Here is a 17,270-nt window from a genome sequence, read left to right on the forward strand (position 1 = left end):
GCGTACTTCACAAAGTCGGCGTTCCCTAACGGAAATATGCAGATGTGCTAGAACAACCCAATAGGATCTCGCTAGTTCGTGTTTGGCTCTGCCCACTTCCTTGCTTGTTCTGCCACTATGACTCATTTGTTCCCCATTGTAAACGACAGGCTGTTGTCTATCTTGGTTTAGTTATAAAACATCTTTGAGGACGCTCTTTGGCCGTAGAGCATAATGGGAAATGTAGTCTTCAACAACAAGCAAGGCACACAGAGTTGTTTTGCAAGAGATGCAGATGTATCAAGAAAGAACTTGAGATAGGGCTAAACGCTATAAAAAAATGACTTGAAACATAGGTCCACTCTTCATCACGTTCAAAATATAAAATGACAACAATGTATAGTATTTGCATAATCAGTAATGGGAAAAACACAAGTGGTTCTATGGATTTGTGCTAATACGTATGACCCCCAGGTGGCAATGTCATCTTACAAATGATTTTCAGCTCCCATATGACAGAACAGACAGTAGACCTACTCACCTTGAACATCGAACAACAATCAGGACAAAGATGTAATGTAGCCTAACAGAAAAAAAAGTAGCTAGTTAACCTCACATATTAGTTAGTATTCACCATAGAGATCCTATTCAATTCATATTAGTATTCTAATTCCTAATTATATGGTATTCACTCGAGAGGGTCAATTCATTTCCGTGTGAGAGAATGCGCGTGCGTGCGTCCTGGCCATAGTTTGTATGCACAAAAGTCAATTTAATGTGATAATGTGTGACTGCCGCCCCGCCAGCAGATAGTGGGTGCGCTCCATTTAACGAGCGGGGCTTACATTGTGCGCGCAGGGGTCCCAAGGGGGCACCCACACCCAATGCCGCACCGGGGCTACCCTCAGAAAGCGGAGGGGTTCCTCGGAACCGTACGCAGTGACACTTCTTCACACTGACAACTGGCTGAGCTGAGCCCTGAAAAGTCTAGAAAAATGTCAGTAACCAATGCGCAAGCGCATGGCTGAACTAGTAGCCCACCTCTCATTCGAGGCACTCTCGCCATAGATGGACTCGGAGTGAGAGCATGGGAGGCAATACTGTATGAATGGGTGAAAAGTTTACATCTCTTGCACGTCTCTTTATGGCGTAGCCTATCCTTAATGAGCACCAGAGACTGTGACTGCCATGCTCTATTCGATTTTAGTCTCATGGTCTATTTTCCAAAACTTTAGTCTACTGTAGAACAGTTTTGAGAAGTTCACCTCATGACACATTAGAAGAGGATAAAAACAAATTGCTGGGCTGGTGGACTGGACAGAGGGACAGGGGGAGAATCCGTGAGAATACTCGCATGGCACGTATGGATTACATGTAAGGCCAGTGTTGCTTTCGCTGCATCTCTGGGGGAAAGTCATCCGAGAAGCGTATTTTCAGGAGACCATGGACAGCCTCGCTTCCATGCCAGAGGGATTCCGCTCAGCCTGGATTGATGTTGGATTTACCCGGGGCTCCGAGAGCTCACAACCGTGAAATTGAGATTGAAAGACGCGCTATGAAATAATAGGCTATTTGTAAGATTGGAGCCAAATGTAGTCTATTTATGTTCTGGATATTTGATAATGTTTTATTTTCTCAACGAGCGTTACTAACGCTACTTGGAATCTTGTGATCAACTTCAAACAGTGGACACTTTTAAAGGGAGCGCTTTGGTGACAAATTTGTGGATCTATTGAATTAGGCTGTAGGATTACCCACGGAATTCCACTGTCAAATGATAGTTTCAAAGTCGTTAGTTTTGTTTCCATTTTGTCGCCTCGCTCTTTCATTTCATTCATTCACCGTATCACTTTGTTAACCAGGTTAGAGCCTGAGAGTAAGAGAAAGAAAGCCTCTGTCTCATAGCGCGCCCAGTGTGCACACGGACACCATGGTCGGGATGTGGGGTGGCGGAGGTCTCCCAATGTCTGTCACCGTGGTTGTGACTCTGCTCCTGGCTATTATTGACGTGAAGGCGAGTGGGGAGTACTGTCACGGTTGGCATGACACCCAGGGCACATGGAGAGAGGGCTTCCAGTGCCCGGAGAAGTTCGATGGTGAGGATGCCATCATCTGCTGCGGGAAATGCGAGCTGCGGTACTGCTGCTCCAGGAATGAAGCACGGCTGGACCAGGGGACTTGTGACAACGACAAGCAAGCCCAGCAACCGGGCACCGACAGCAAAGAGAACAAGGAGACGGGCGCAGGTAAGAACTCTGTCTGGCCCAGCACGGCCAGCTTTAGGGACCACAGCAGCTGTGCCAAACGCTCTGCCTCAAGGCTGAAAAGCTCTCCTTGTCTGCTAAAAATTATAGTGTAATTTCTAAATTAGATTTTAAACTGGCTCAGTTTAAATTGTTTAACTTAATAATAGGCTACGCCAGCAATATTGCATTTTCAAGGAGATGAGTGAGACGGAAAGAGAGGGCCTAATTGCCTAATTTTAATAAAAGTTTAGGAACAGTGGCCCAGGCCTAGAAGAAATGATACTTAATTGAAAGTTTGAGTTATGAGTTTCTTCCCCATTTCAAACATTAAGGTATGTTCTAGTTTTTTCAACCACTATCCATCTGGGAGATTAAAAATCGCTTAGATTTAGCGTAGCGGTTCAGTTGGCAGCAACAGCTGCAGAGAAGACAGTTGACACCATAAAGCCAGCTAACTGCCCACGCACCTACAAATGGAAAATTGTGCTGCGTGGCGTTATAAATAGCTGTGTTTGTTTTAGCTCCAACACACGCGCGCCGCGGGGACTGCAGAGCCCGAGCAGCGCACTGTCCCCACGAGGATCAAGTTTGGACTTGACCGGATCTTTAGGCCATTGGCTCGCGACGGCGCTGACAGCTCTGTTCATAAAAACAAATCGCGTTATGAATCATTTCCCTGCGCTTGCGTGTTGATTCCGCTGAGGTATAGGCCTATGTGAACGGTTAATTCCCATCCCAAACACATTAGGAATGAATCCCCTGTATGGTCCTGACCTTTACCGTCTAGTTTCATTCACATGATTTCAACGCACATTTTTACTTTATCCAGGCCTTTTTTTTACGTTGCTTGGATAGGGTGTCCATGACCAATTGCGCATGGAACGGAAGCGCCTAACAATGTCACATTGTAAGCTCATCTATGTCTTAGCAGTGAGTTAGTACTAGCCTAACAATTGGGTGTGATTGGAAGAACAGATGTCATAATTCTTCATTGTTTTTATTGAAAGCAGATTTATTGAAAATCTTCAAGGTCCAAACAGGTATTAGTTATTGATCTCTTTGACATGTTTCCAACACATTTCCATCACCTTCTCACTACAGTTGTAACACAGAAAGCTGCTGCATATAGGAAGACGAGACATTCCAGTGCACATATTAAGTGCTGAGGCGCATTTACTATGAGTCAAAAATCTTGCAATGGTCATTTTTCAAAGATAAATAATAGTTGGCTACATTTAGTCCAGATATTACACATTAACAGAGCATGCCTTTCTTGTAGAGTAGAATACAGTATGTTTTATTCTTGGCATTTGTTGAAACAGTCATCCCTTATCACTCCAGAAAGAGCCAAATACATTTTCATATAGTGGACAACGGCCAAAATAACTTAAACCGGGGACGGTTTTCCTCCAAAGAGCAAAAAAATGAAGTATTTTGTCATGCAAGGCACCGCTTGTACATTTCATTCATTTTTTATGCACAGGGCAACCAATTAATCACAAAGCAAAGATACACACAGCCATGTCAATGAATAACCCAAAGGATACTGTATATGCATTAAGAACAATAAACAGAGCCTCACATTCAACATGAAGGAACATGTGTGGGATTCAGGAAAGGAGAAGACCCCAGGGATTTGAATGGGGAGAGGAGGAGCAGTCAGTTACACATAATATGCCCAAACAAGAACAGAGAGATGGGGGCTAATATTACTGCAGACAGAGTATGGCTGTCCCAGCCCCAGTCCAGCAACAGGTGTGGAATAGACTAGTGGGCTGAATGGAAACAATAGATACTCTCCAATAGATAATGTCTCAGCAGGATACTGTCATTACTACACTTCTCCGATCAGCCATCATTACTACACTTCTCCCATCAGCCATCATTACTACACTTCTCCCATCAGCCATCATTACTACACTTCTCCCTTCAGCCATCATTACTAGACTTCTCCCATCAGCCATCATTACTACACTTCTCCCATCAGCCATCATTACTAGACTTCTCCCATCAGCCATCATTACTACACTTCTCCCTTCAGCCATCATTACTACACTTCTCCCATCAGCCATCATTACTACACTTCTCCCATCAGCCATTTTACTTGTGTCTGTGTCAGACTATATACTATTTTCACATATCATGTGATGCTGTTAGGAGGACATTAGATGACGTTCTGGAGCCTTACGCACTAACTCATATCCATAGTAACTACGTAACTCTCTTAAAGAAAAGCTCCTCTAAACCTGATCATGGTATGGTTTGGCTGTGAGGTATTGAAGCTAACAGCTGTTCAATTAAGCAATAAGGCCAGAGGGGGTGTAGTATATGGCCAATATACCACGGCTAAAGGCTGTTTTTATGCATGACGGAACGCGGAGTGCCTGGACACAGCCCTTAGCCGTGGTATATTGGCCATATACCACAAAGCCGCAGGGTGCCTTATTGCTATTATAAACTTGCTACCAACATAATTAGAGGAGTAAAAATAAATGTTTTGTCATACCTATGGTATACGGTCTGATATACAATGGCTTTCAGCCAATCAGCATTCAGGGCTCGAACCACCCAGTTTATAATAGGAAATAGGTCATGGGCTCAGAATATTGATGTCATAGTGCCTCAGCTTCTACCTCTTTTGTACTGTATCTAGACTGAATCTAGTCAAGTTGACTGTTGTCCCAGAATTAGTCTTATCTAATGAGTGCCTATAGCTTCAAACTTTAGACACCTTGAAATGTCCTTTGAAAAGCTGGTGACTTTTGATGTTGCTCAGAGGGAGAGAAAGAGTGTGTGTTAAGGAGAGAGAGAGAGAGAATGAAAAAGGAAAATGACAGAACGAGTCACTGCCTCTCTCAGGGTTACAGTTACACCCCATAACACTTTGGAATATTCAAACTGGAAAATGAGTAACTTAACCAGAGGAACAATAAATCACATGAAATCAGTTGTCATATAACAAGTTCCCCATTGTGCTCCAAACGGGTGTGTGCATGTGTGCGTGTGTACATGTGTGCGAGGAAGCACCTCAACTCTGCCCTGATCCTGCCACTCGGACCATTGCTGCCAACATTCCCCATGAGCGCTCACTGTTGGGTCAAAAGTTAACGAAAAACCCAAAGAACACTTACGTTTACTATTAACCACTTTCTGTATGCTGTAGCAGGCTACACTGCCATTCTCTACCTTCACTCTGTAAGAGTTAGCCTGCTGCTTCATTACCAAGACATCTTAACATGATTAATCCAGCATAAAACTTTTGATTCCTTGGAAGTTGTCGGAACGTAGGTTTTTGGTTTCACATTGGTTGTGGGAACAAAGGCATACGTAATACGTTTTTTAAACGTTCTGAGAACAGAAGTGACATTTCTTTTTAGGTTGGAGGGAGGTTCTGAGAACATTTTACTCTGGTTCCTTGGAAGTATTCCTGGGAGGTTTTATTAACGCTCTGAGGCTTATAAGTTATTTGGAAGTTTTTGAATAACTTCCTTAAAACTTTCACATGTCAAACTCATTCCACAGAGGGCCAATTGTCTGCAGGTTTTCACTCCTCCCTTGTATTTGATTGATGAATTAAGGTCATTAATTGGTAAGGAACTCTCCTCACCTGGTTGTCTAGGTCTTCATTGAAAGGAGGAAACTAAAACCAGCAGACACTAAGCTCTGCATGGAATGAGTTTGACACCCCTCCCTTAGGCCTTAATCATGCAAATACATTTATTTTTTATTGTGAGACGGCATCAGTGAGATTCAAACCTATAATCTTCTGTTCTCTATCCATGGAATTAGTCAATTGTGCCACGAGGATGGATCTAGCGTTCCATGTTTTTTTTACACATAAAAAGCTGTTCATTTTAGTCAAACAGTCCCCATTTCAAAGGAAACAAGCACTCATTAAGATCAGATTTGACCAATTAGCGGGCGCCGCCACCACACCTGAAACACTTAACAAGATAGAGGACAGAGAGAGTTTTGTTGATGCTGATAATGGAATGTATATGTTTTTAAATAACAAAAAACAAAAGTTTTCATGTGTTTTTTATGGAAAGTTGTCTTAACATTCTCGGAACAATTTGAGAACATAACTTTAAATAGAACCATGAGCAAACCTGTAGGAAACGTGATTCCCACAGAATAACGTTTTTTCTTACCGCTCTCTGAACTATTGAAAAATATTCCCAATGTCAAACCAGTTGGAGAACGTTCCTAGAATATTACCAAGATTGAAATGAAATGTAACCATGTTGGAACTTTTAGGAAACGGTCTGTTAAAGTAATGAAATAGCAAGAAAATATTTTGGGGGGTCAAGTTCCTTAAATGTGCTGAGAATGTTCCAAAGCCAAGCAACTATCCTGCACCATTCCCAGAATGTTCTGGGAAGGTTGTATGCAAAATAACCATAGAACAACCACACTCTCACCAAGCTTTAAGAAACACATGGTTCTCAGAACGTTATGTGCTAGCTGGGTACTGTACTTCCTGGAACTGGTTTACACTAGACAGATGGCAGAAAAACAGCTGTGTACTTTGAGGGGTGAATTACATGCTAATCATGCGAGAATCATGCAGATGATCGGATTTAACACACAGTAGCCTGCTTTATCTCCAGAGTTACAACTGTTATTATGGTTCAAAAGTTACAGTAAGAGAGATGTAGTATGCATTAGAGCCCCACTGCAAGGTTGGCCTATATAATGTTGAAAAGATGTATGGAATTAGGCCTTTAATGTGATCTGTTGCATTACTCCAAACCAGCCATCATTAATGCCACTCTCAATATGTCTTAATGCTGCCTCTATACAGTATAAGGGACTATTCTGGCTTAAATGCCATAGCGGGATGTGGATTTATATAGGAGAAGAGGTCAGGAATACCCACATAAGTTCTGGCTGCATAACTTTGGTATGAGATAGAATCCCCCCCCTCACAGACAAACACAGATCAAACACACGCACGCATAAACTCACTCAGACAGATAGGTACAGGGTTGGCGCGGAGGGGGGTTGGGGGGTCACAGCTGGGCGCGCAGGATAAGAACAGATCAAAACAAAGTTAATAACTTCTAATGAGGGACTGGGGCCCCCTGGAGACACGCCACTAGTCCACCTCTGTCTCTGCCTTTCTTCCTCTAATTTCGTCTCTCCCTCTTTTCTCTTTTGTCTCACCGTCTCACTCCATTTCTCTTTCACTCTCATTTGGGTTTGTGGGTGAGGTGAAAACACGTGAGTGTAACAGCTCTTGCTTGAACTTTTAGACAATCTGTTTTTCTCACTGCAGTTCACTCTTGGTCTCTCAACTTTACTAATTCAAGCAAAGAGGGTATTTTCCAAAATGATGTCAAAAGTCTTGATGGTAGGATAAACCACTTCATCATGTTGCTGTTGTAGTTTGTTCAGTTTGTTTTCTCTGAGGGCGTAAGTGGTTATGGTCTGAGGAAGTTCTGTCCTCGCTCTGCTCTGCTTGTTATAGAACAGCCCTGTCTTAATGTAGACTACATGACCGAAAGTATGTGGACACCTGCTCATCGAACATCTCGTTCCAAAATCATGAGCATTAATATGGAGTTGGTCCCCCCTTTGCTGCTATATCAGCCTCTACTTTTCTGCGAAGCCTTTCCACTAGATGTTGGAACATTGCTGCTGGGACTTGCTTCCATTTAGTCACAAGAGCATGAGTGAGGTCGGGCACTGATGTTGGGAGATTAGGCCTGGCTCGCAGTCGGCGTTCCAATTCATCCCAAAGGTGTTCGATGGGGTTGAGGTCAGGGCTCTGTGCAGGTAAGTTAAGTTCTTCCACACCAATCTTGACAAACCATTTCTGTATGGACCTCGCTTTGTGCACAGGGGCATTGTCATGCTGAAACAAGAAAGTGCCTTCCCCAAACTGTTGCCACAAAGTTGGCAGCACAGAATCGTCTACAATGTCATGTATGCTGTAGCGTTAAGATTTCCCTTCACTGGAACTAAGGGGCCTAGCCCGAACCATGAAAAACAGCCCCAGACAATTATTCCTCCTCCACCAAACTTTACAGTTCGCACTATGCATTGGGGCAGATAGCGTTCTCCTGGAAAAATCCAGGAGACGAGACCTTACAGTGAAATGCTTACTTACAAGCCCTTAACCAACAATGCAGTTTTAAGAAAAAAAAGAAAGAAAAAAATAAATAAAAGAAACAAATAATTAAAGAGGAGCAGTAAAATAAAAATAACGATGCTATATACAGGGGGTACTGGTACAGAATCAATGTGCGGGGGCACCGGTTTGTCAAGGTAATTTAGGTAATATGTACATGTAGGTAGAGTTATTAAAGTGAATATGCATAGATAATAACAGAGAGTAGCAGCAGCATAAAAGGGGAGGTGGGGGGGCAATGCAAATAGTCTGGGGAGCCATTTGATTAGATGTTCAGGAGTCTTATGGCTTGGGGATAGAAGCTGTTTAGAAGCCTCTTGGACCTAGACTTGGCGCTCCGGTACCGCTTGCCGTGCGGTAGCAGAGAGAACAGTCTATGACTAGGGTGGCTGGAGTCTTTGACAATTTTTAGGGCCTTCCTCTGACACTGCCTGGTATAGAGGTCCTGGATGGCAGGAAGCTTGGCCTCTGTAGTGCCTTGTGGTCGGAGGCCGAGCAGTTGTAACCCGCCAGGATGCTCTCGATGTTGCAGCTGTAAAATCTTTTGAGGATCTGAGGACCCATGCCAAATCTTTTCAGTCTCTTGAGGGGGACTAGGTTTGTTGCGCCCTCTTCACGACTGTCTTGGTGTGCTTGGACCATGTTAGTTTGTTGGTGATGTGGACGCCAAGGAACTTGAAGCTCTCAACCTGCTCCACTACAGCCCCGTGCAGTCATGAGTGAACAGGGAGTACAGGAGGAGACTGAGCACGCATCCCTGAGGGGCCCCAGTGTTGAGGATCAGCGTGGCGTATGTGTTGTTACCTACCCTTACCACCTGGGGGCGGCCCGTCAGGAAGTCCAGGATCCAGTTGCAGAGGGAGGTGTTTAGTCCCAGGGTCCTTAGCTTATTGATGAGCTTTGAGGGCACCATGGTGTTGAGCGCTGAGCTGTCATCAATTAATAGCATTCTCACATACACTAGGTGTTACTTTTGTCCAGGTGGGAAAAGAGTGCAGTGTGAAGTGCAATAGAGATTGCATCATCTGTGGATCTGTTGGGGCGGTATGCAAATTGGAGTGGGTCTAGGGTTTCTGGGATAATGGTGTTGATGTGAGCCATGACCAGCCTTTCAAAGCACTTCATGGCCACAGATGTGAGTGCTACGGGTCGGTAGTCATTTAGGCAGGTTACCTTAGTGTGCTTGGGCACCAGGACTATGGTGGTCTGCTTGAAACATGTTGGTATTACAGACTCAGACAGGGAGAGGTTGAAAATGTCAGTGAAGACACTTGCCAGTTGGTCAGCGCATGCTCGGAGTACACGTCCTGGCAATCCGTCTGGCCCTGCGGCCTTCCTTGTTAATGTGACACAGTCGCCCGGAACAGCTGATGCTCTCATGCGTGTTTCAGTGTTACTTGCCTCGAAGTGAGCATAGAAGTAATTTAGCTCGACTGGTAGGCTTGTGTCATTGGACAGCTCTCGGCTGTGCTTCCCTTTGTAGTCTGTAATAGTTTGCAAGCCCTGCCACATCCAACGAGCGTCGGAGCCGGTGTAGTACGATTCGATCTTAGTTCTGTATTGAAGCTTTACCTGTTTGATGGTTCGTCGGAGGGCATAGCGGGATTCCTTATAAGCTTCCGGGTTAGAGTCCCTCTCCTTGAAAGCGGCAGCTCTACCCTTTAGCTCATGCACTTATTGATGAAGCCAGTGACTGATGTGGTGTACTCCTCAATGTCATCGGAAGAATCCCGGAACATATTCCAGTCTGTGCTTGCACTGCTGCTCCAGAGTCCAATGGCGGTGAGCTTTCCACCACACCTGCCGACACATGGCATTGCGCATGGTGATCTTAGGTTTGTGTGCGGCTGCTTGGTCATGGAAACCCATTTCATGAAGCTCCCAGACGAATAGTTCTTGTGGTGACGTTGCTTCCAGAGGCAGTTTAAAACTTGGTAGTGAGTGTTGCAATCTAGGACAAGACAATGTTTACACGTTACGTGCTTCATCGCTCTGCGGTCCCGTTCTGTGAGCTTGTGTGGCCTATCACTTTGCAGCTGAGCCTAGACGTTTCTTCACAATAACAGCACTTATAGTTGACCGGGGCAGCTCTAGCAGGGCAGAAATTTGATGAACTGACTTGTTGGAAAGGTGGCATCCTATGACAGTGTCACGTTGAAAGTCACTGGGCTCTTCAGTAAGGCCATTCTACTGCCAATGTTAGTCTATGGAGATTGCATGGCTGTGTGCTCGATTTTATACACCTGTCAGCAACGGGTGTGGCTGAAATAGCCGAATCCACTAATTTGTCCACATACTTTTGTATATATAGTGTATATTTGATAATGGAAGAAAGAAAAAAATATTTTTTCTCTTGTTTGTTAAAAATGTGTTATCGTCAAACCACTGAAAACCTCCCTCCTACTCTCTCTCCCTTCTTCCTTCCTCTCTCCACAGTACCCATCTACGTTCCCTTCCTGATCGTGGGCTCTGTGTTCGTGGCTTTCGTCCTGGTGGGTTCTGTGGTTGCCGTTTGCTGTTGCCACTGTCTCCGCCCCAAACAGGAACTGTCGTCAGGGGGCGGGGGAGGAGGTGGGTCTGGTGGCGGCCGTCTCCTTGAGACCATTCCCATGATGGCTAGCGTGGGCACGTCTCGCGGTTCCTCTTCCCGCCAATCAAGCACGGCCACCTCGTCCAGTTCCTCTGCCCCTCCTGCCCAGGTGCCTCGCCCGGCCCCCCAGCCCATGATGCGTGCCCAGGCCTCCTGCTGTCTCCCTCCAGACGCCAGTGTTTTCGTCAACATGCCGACCAACTTCTCCGTGCTCAACTGCCAGCAGGCCACCCAGATCATGCCCCACCAGGGACAGTTCATCCACCCCCAGTACATCGGCTACGCCACCCACCACATGTCCCCGCCCCAGGGGGTCTACCTGGACCCCACCCAGGGGGGCTACAGACAGCTGCAGTCCCCCTACCCCCCACCCACCAGTGTGGCCAGTGTCACCAGCGAGCAGAAGTACCCTCCAGTAACAGTTTAAGCCATTTTGGGGACTGTGTGTAACAGACCTTGTGAGGGCTATGTGCCTTATGGGGACTGTATGAGAAACCTTATGGGGACATTGGGAGCTCGCCAACTTGGAGAGAGAATGATATGGACTCAGGCTCACACACAGGACTCGTAAAACCGAAGCTGGGATCTGTGCCTGACCAGCCACAGTGTGTTGCGTGTGTCTGTCCTACATGTGTGTGATATGTAAAGGTTTGGCAGATTTGCCTCAGGGTAATGATTGTGAGTGAGCTGACCTCACCCCAAGATGGAGGCAGTGGTATATCTGTCTGGTTGTCCTCATTCAGCAACACACAGAGGGGTGATGCTGCCCACCAGGGCCAATGACTCGCAGCAGTGTGGGTTTAACGTCTTGAAGTTTGTCAGTGTAGCGTTTGTTGTATGTGTTTGTAAATGAGTGAGTGTGTGTATGTACAGTACGAGTGAGGGTGCTGTGTCCAGTGTGGCTATGTGTGTATGTGACTATATGTACAGAATGTGCTGTGTGTGTATTACTGTCAGTATATGTGGTGGTGAGTGGGTGTATGTTAACAGATGTACTAGGTGTGTGTGCTGGTGTGTGTATTACTGTCAGTATATGTGATGGTGAGGGTGTATGTTAACAGATGTACTAGGTGTGTGTGTGTATGTGTGTGAGGACGTGTGTATATGAGTGTTTAGTATGTAATGGGAAATGCAGGCGGTGTGATGTGAAAAACAGTCCCTCTCTCCCTGTAGGCCGGTTGATGTCTAATGAAGTGAACACAGGACACAGACTGTGACGCCCCAGCCTTACCCCCCCCCCCCCCACACACACACACACTCACTGCCTTGAGCGGAAACATACACACACTTGCATATACACAAGAGTACCCCCAAAATTAAAATACACAAAACACTCACGCAAGGACTTGGAAGTAAATGTGCCTGAAAGGAGGTGTGTGTGTGTGTATATGTATGTGTACGTGTGTGTGTATATGTACGTGTAACTGTGATCGGCAACCTTCTGAAGATTGCAGAAATAATAACGCAGTAAAAGCTGTCTGCCAACTGTTCCACCTCACTGATTTTCCCTCCTGAGAAAGAGGTGTTGTATTACTGTCAGTATATGTGGTGGTGAGTGGGTGGGTGTATGTTAACAGATGTACTAGGTGTGTGTACTGGTGTGTGTATTACTGTCAGTATATGTGATGGTGAGTGGGTGTATGTTAACAGATGTACTAGGTGTGTGTGTGTGTATTACTGTCAGTATATGTGGTGGTGAGTGGGTGGGTGTATGTTAACAGATGTACTAGGTGTGTGTACTGGTGTGTGTATTACTGTCAGTATATGTGGTGGTGAGTGGGTGTATGTTAACAGATGTACTAGGTGTGTGTGCTGTGTGTGTATTACTGTCAGTATATGTGGTGGTGAGAGGGTGTATGTTAACAGATGTACTAGGTGTGTGTGTGTGTATTACTGTCAGTATATGTGGTGGTGAGTGGGTGTATGTTAACAGATGTACTAGGTGTGTGTGCTGGTGTGTGTATTACTGTCAGTATATGTGGTGGTGAGTGGGTGTATGTTAACAGATGTACTAGGTGTGTGTGTGTATTACTGTCAGTATATGTGGTGGTGAGTGGGTGTATGTTAACAGATGTACTAGGTGTGTGTACTGGTGTGTGTATTACTGTCAGTATATGTGGTGGTGAGAGGGTGTATGTTAACAGATGTACTAGGTGTGTGTACTGGTGTTTGTATTACTGTCAGTATATGTGGTGGTGAGTGGGTGTATGTTAACAGATGTACTAGGTGTGTGTGTGTATTACTGTCAGTATATGTGGTGGTGAGTGGGTGTATGTTAACAGATGTACTAGGTGTGTGTGTGTATTACTGTCAGTATATGTGGTGGTGAGTGGGTGTATGTTAACAGATGTACTAGGTGTGTGTGTGTATTACTGTCAGTATATGTGGTGGTGAGTGGGTGTATGTTAACAGATGTACTAGGTGTGTGTACTGGTGTGTGTATTACTGTCAGTATATGTGGTGGTGAGTGGGTGTATGTTAACAGATGTACTAGGTGTGTGTACTGGTGTGTGTATTACTGTCAGTATATGTGGTGGTGAGAGGGTGTATGTTAAGATGTACTAGGTGTGTGTGTGTATTACTGTCAGTATATGTGGTGGTGAGTGGGTGTATGTTAACAGATGTACTAGGTGTGTGTGTGTATTACTGTCAGTATATGTGGTGGTGAGTGGGTGTATGTTAACAGATGTACTAGGTGTGTGTACTGGTGTGTGTATTACTGTCAGTATATGTGGTGGTGAGTGGGTGTATGTTAACAGATGTACTAGGTGTGTGTGTGTATTACTGTCAGTATATGTGGTGGTGAGTGGGTGTATGTTAACAGATGTACTAGGTGTGTGTGTGTATTACTGTCAGTATATGTGGTGGTGAGTGGGTGTATGTTAACAGATGTACTAGGTGTGTGTACTGGTGTGTGTATTACTGTCAGTATATGTGGTGGTGAGTGGGTGTATGTTAACAGATGTACTAGGTGTGTGTACTGGTGTGTGTATTACTGTCAGTATATGTGGTGGTGAGAGGGTGTATGTTAACAGATGTACTAGGTGTGTGTACTGGTGTTTGTATTACTGTCAGTATATGTGGTGGTGAGTGGGTGTATGTTAACAGATGTACTAGGTGTGTGTGTGTATTACTGTCAGTATATGTGGTGGTGAGTGGGTGTATGTTAACAGATGTACTAGGTGTGTGTGTGTATTACTGTCAGTATATGTGGTGGTGAGTGGGTGTATGTTAACAGATGTACTAGGTGTGTGTGTGTATTACTGAAGGTAGACTGGAGCTGTGCTGGAAGGCTTCAGGGTATTTCCAACAGTTCTTTTCACTTCAGCAGGGTAGAAAAAGAACAGCTAAAAATCGACAAGACTCACTGGGCACACCACGTCATTTCAATGTGGATTATTGGGTAATATTTGGTTGCGACGTTGATCGAGATTACCCGTTAGGCCTCTATTCACTCAAAAAGACAGCCAAAGTTAGTTGAATTTCCAATGTGTTATCACTATGCTTTCAACCATCTAAAAGCACAACCACATTCTAATGGAAAGACAATGTCTGATTTTTGGTTACAGATTAACTTGACATCACTGTGTTTCATCTAAAAGCCGAACCAAATGACCCTGATGGCAGTTGAGATTACATTAAAAGTACATGGAGCTGTTCGAGATTCTGCACAGATTATTAAAGCAATTGTGAAGATCTCCACAGACCTATGATGATCGATGAATGCTATCTTAAACATGCATACTTTATCTAATTACATAATGTATAGTTACACTAACCTAAAAATGTGGCCATGGATGTGTTACTCATTTTAAGGTTGAACTTTACATTTGTTTGTAAAATAGAGTAACTATCCTTAAGTTAAGGTTATTACAAAAGTAATATTGAATTGTTTGGTTGACAATGCAACCAAATATCAATATTTTAAAGGAGATGTATCTACTGCTTGGAATGTTCCATTCTTTAACTTTTATATATGGTTGAGTTGCGACGTGAATCCAACATATAATTTGTTAACTTGTCGACAAATAAATATGTTATTTATTGTATTTCAAAAGTGATATTGAATTGTATTTGGATGTCAACACAACCAAATATCTTGCCTGATGACTCACATTGAATTCTTCCACTGCTCTATCAATCGCTACATACTTCATTGCGGAAAAGAAACAAACATTTGTGGCGTGGCGTTTGGCCGGAGCAAAGAGTCTGGGTAGTCAGGCAACCAAATATCAACATTTGAAGGAGATTTATCTGCTGCTTGGATAGTTCCATCTGTGTTACTAATTTAGTCTGGCTTTAATTACAGTTTGTCTACAAATTAAGTTTGTCTCCATCTCAACCAAAAATCTAAGTTAAAGAATAGTACTAAATCAAATCGAACTTTAAATGCACTTTAAATACATTTTGATTTGATTTAGTCCTATTCTTTAACTTAGATTTTTGGTTGAAATGGAGACGTGAATCCAACATATGTTTGCGTTGACAACTAAACACAATTCAATATCACTAAATATAATTTCATTTTGATCAACTAGAGCTTGAAACTAGAGGTCTTTTTCGGCTCCAAAAAGTTGGACCTTGAACCCAAACGGACCCGAAAACAATCAGACCCAAACACGAATGGACACGACAACAACCAGACCTAGACCGGTCCGGTTCTGGACCAGACTTGATTGGAGCCAAGTTACCAAAAAATGTATGTTTGCTAGCCAAGTAGCTCTTCTGGTTACAAATAGATCCTTATATGTTGGATAGGCCTTATCAGTGTAAAATAAATATGCTACAGGCTATGCAGAGCCGAGGTCGGGTCCATTCAGGTCCACTCAGGTCCATCAGCTGTAGTTACATAGACCTGAGACCTGATGTCAATCAAACAGGACCTGACCCGGACCCGAGGGAAAAGTTAGAATTTTGGACCCTGACTCGCTCAGGTCCTGGATCTGGTCTCGGGTCTGGTACCGGGTCTGGACTCGGACCCGTTAGGCCTCTGTTCTAAACCCTATTCCTATTCTGCTGTCTTTTTTTGTTGCTGAATTCTGATTTGAATTGAAACAATGGCTGTTGATGACTTTGCAAATGCCTAAATAGCATCATTGAGGATAAATGAGTATGGTCACATTTCATTTGCTCTGTTAAACCTACCCTTTGGAATGACTTCGATAGCAGCATTGAATTGATCTAGTTTCTCTCAACAATCATTCTCATTATAGTACATTGGTAATAGTCAGTGACATCATAGCTAAGCTGGGCTTGGTTAAACCCTGGATGGGAGACTAAAGGGTTGCTGTACATAGATTAGTTCTCCAGCAAGAGGTGCTGCCCAGCCCATTGTTTTTTTTATTCTGAGTAGATATAACGTTGAAGATCTGACGGTGTTTTAACGGTACAAATTCAACATATTTTACACAAGGTTTGTCTATGTTGAAATTTGGTTACCATGATGACATAATTCTGTGGTTGAAATTTGACCCTCGAAACAGGTCGATGACAAAAAAATCCTATATATTTTCCACGTCACAGTCACAATACATTGACAAATTACGTTGAAACAACGTTGATTCAATCAGTTTGTGCCCAGTGGGAACACTTCTCACTATGTTGGGTAGCTGGTCTTAAAGGGGGCTTTCGGATTTTGGACTCACTTCTGCTTTGTTCCCTGTTATAGAACTGTCTCTGTATTAGGACTGTACACAACTCACCCTAAGTTCCAGTTGATGAAATTGCAGAAATGCATAGGTGTCCCAAAGTGAACTAACTTGACTGTGTGTTTTGTGTATTTCAAGCACAATGTCTGTATGATCAACTGTGTGTGTGTGTGTGTGTGTGTGTGTGTGTGTGTGTGTGTATCCTGAGGTTGAATGTGTACCTGCACCCTGTGAAACACAGTGTCCTTTTTCATATGAATTATAATAAATCAATATTAAACAGTGTCCATCCTGTCATGGAGTCATCTGTCCATTCTGTCAGAGTTTCTACCGTTACCATCCAATACTTTTCTAGAATTAGGAAAAAGCACATAGCTGAGATTTTGGCGGCTGGCTTAAGAAAGGATATATTACTAACATCACAGTTGTTTGGGCAATATCTGTTCTTAAACCATCCATGTACAGCACCCCCTGCCCCCCCACCGTAAATTCACACAACACAAATGTTCCATGGTTAAGTTAGAGAGGTCAGTTGCCATAGTGCTGGTCTTATGTCTGACTCGGTCGCAGCAGGAGTTGTGAGATTTACACACGCTTAGAGACGAAACCCAGAAGAACAGAAACAACACTCCAAGTGTAAAAACTGACACCCAAGCGGGGGCCAAACCACAAAA

At 43.9% G+C, this 17,270-nt stretch overlaps 1 protein-coding gene across 12 annotated transcripts; it reads left to right on the top strand.

Moving 5' to 3' along the window:
* Positions 1-1,014: 1,014 nt before the first annotated feature.
* shisa2b (shisa family member 2b) lies at positions 1,015-16,881 on the top strand. 12 transcript variants are annotated; one of them, XM_045702673.1, is made up of 4 exons: positions 1,015-2,225; positions 10,795-13,442; positions 13,514-14,130; positions 14,196-16,881. In XM_045702673.1, exons 1-2 carry the CDS (start codon positions 1,910-1,912, stop codon positions 11,373-11,375), a joined length of 897 nt encoding a protein of 298 aa, XP_045558629.1. In that variant the 5' UTR covers positions 1,015-1,909; the 3' UTR covers positions 11,376-13,442; positions 13,514-14,130; positions 14,196-16,881. The 12 variants fall into 12 exon arrangements, with proteins under 12 accessions (XP_045558629.1, XP_045558630.1, XP_045558623.1 ...); XM_045702674.1 differs by having other exon boundaries at positions 13,514-13,846; positions 14,066-16,881; XM_045702667.1 differs by having other exon boundaries at positions 13,514-13,781; positions 13,847-16,881.
* The last annotated feature ends 389 nt before the right edge of the window (positions 16,882-17,270 follow it).

This window comes from Salmo salar, chromosome ssa19 (genome assembly GCF_905237065.1).
Source record: "Salmo salar chromosome ssa19, Ssal_v3.1, whole genome shotgun sequence".
Classification (NCBI taxonomy): Eukaryota; Metazoa; Chordata; class Actinopteri; order Salmoniformes; family Salmonidae; genus Salmo; species Salmo salar.

Excerpts from the sequence above, each read along its gene's own strand:
- shisa2b (XM_045702663.1), top strand. The coding sequence starts at position 1,910 with ATGGTCGGGATGTGGGGTGGCGGAGGTCTCCCAATGTCTGTCACCGTG. Across the intron at positions 2,226-10,794 it reads GAACAAGGAGACGGGCGCAG|TACCCATCTACGTTCCCTTC; the intron begins GTAAGAACTCTG and ends CTCTCTCCACAG.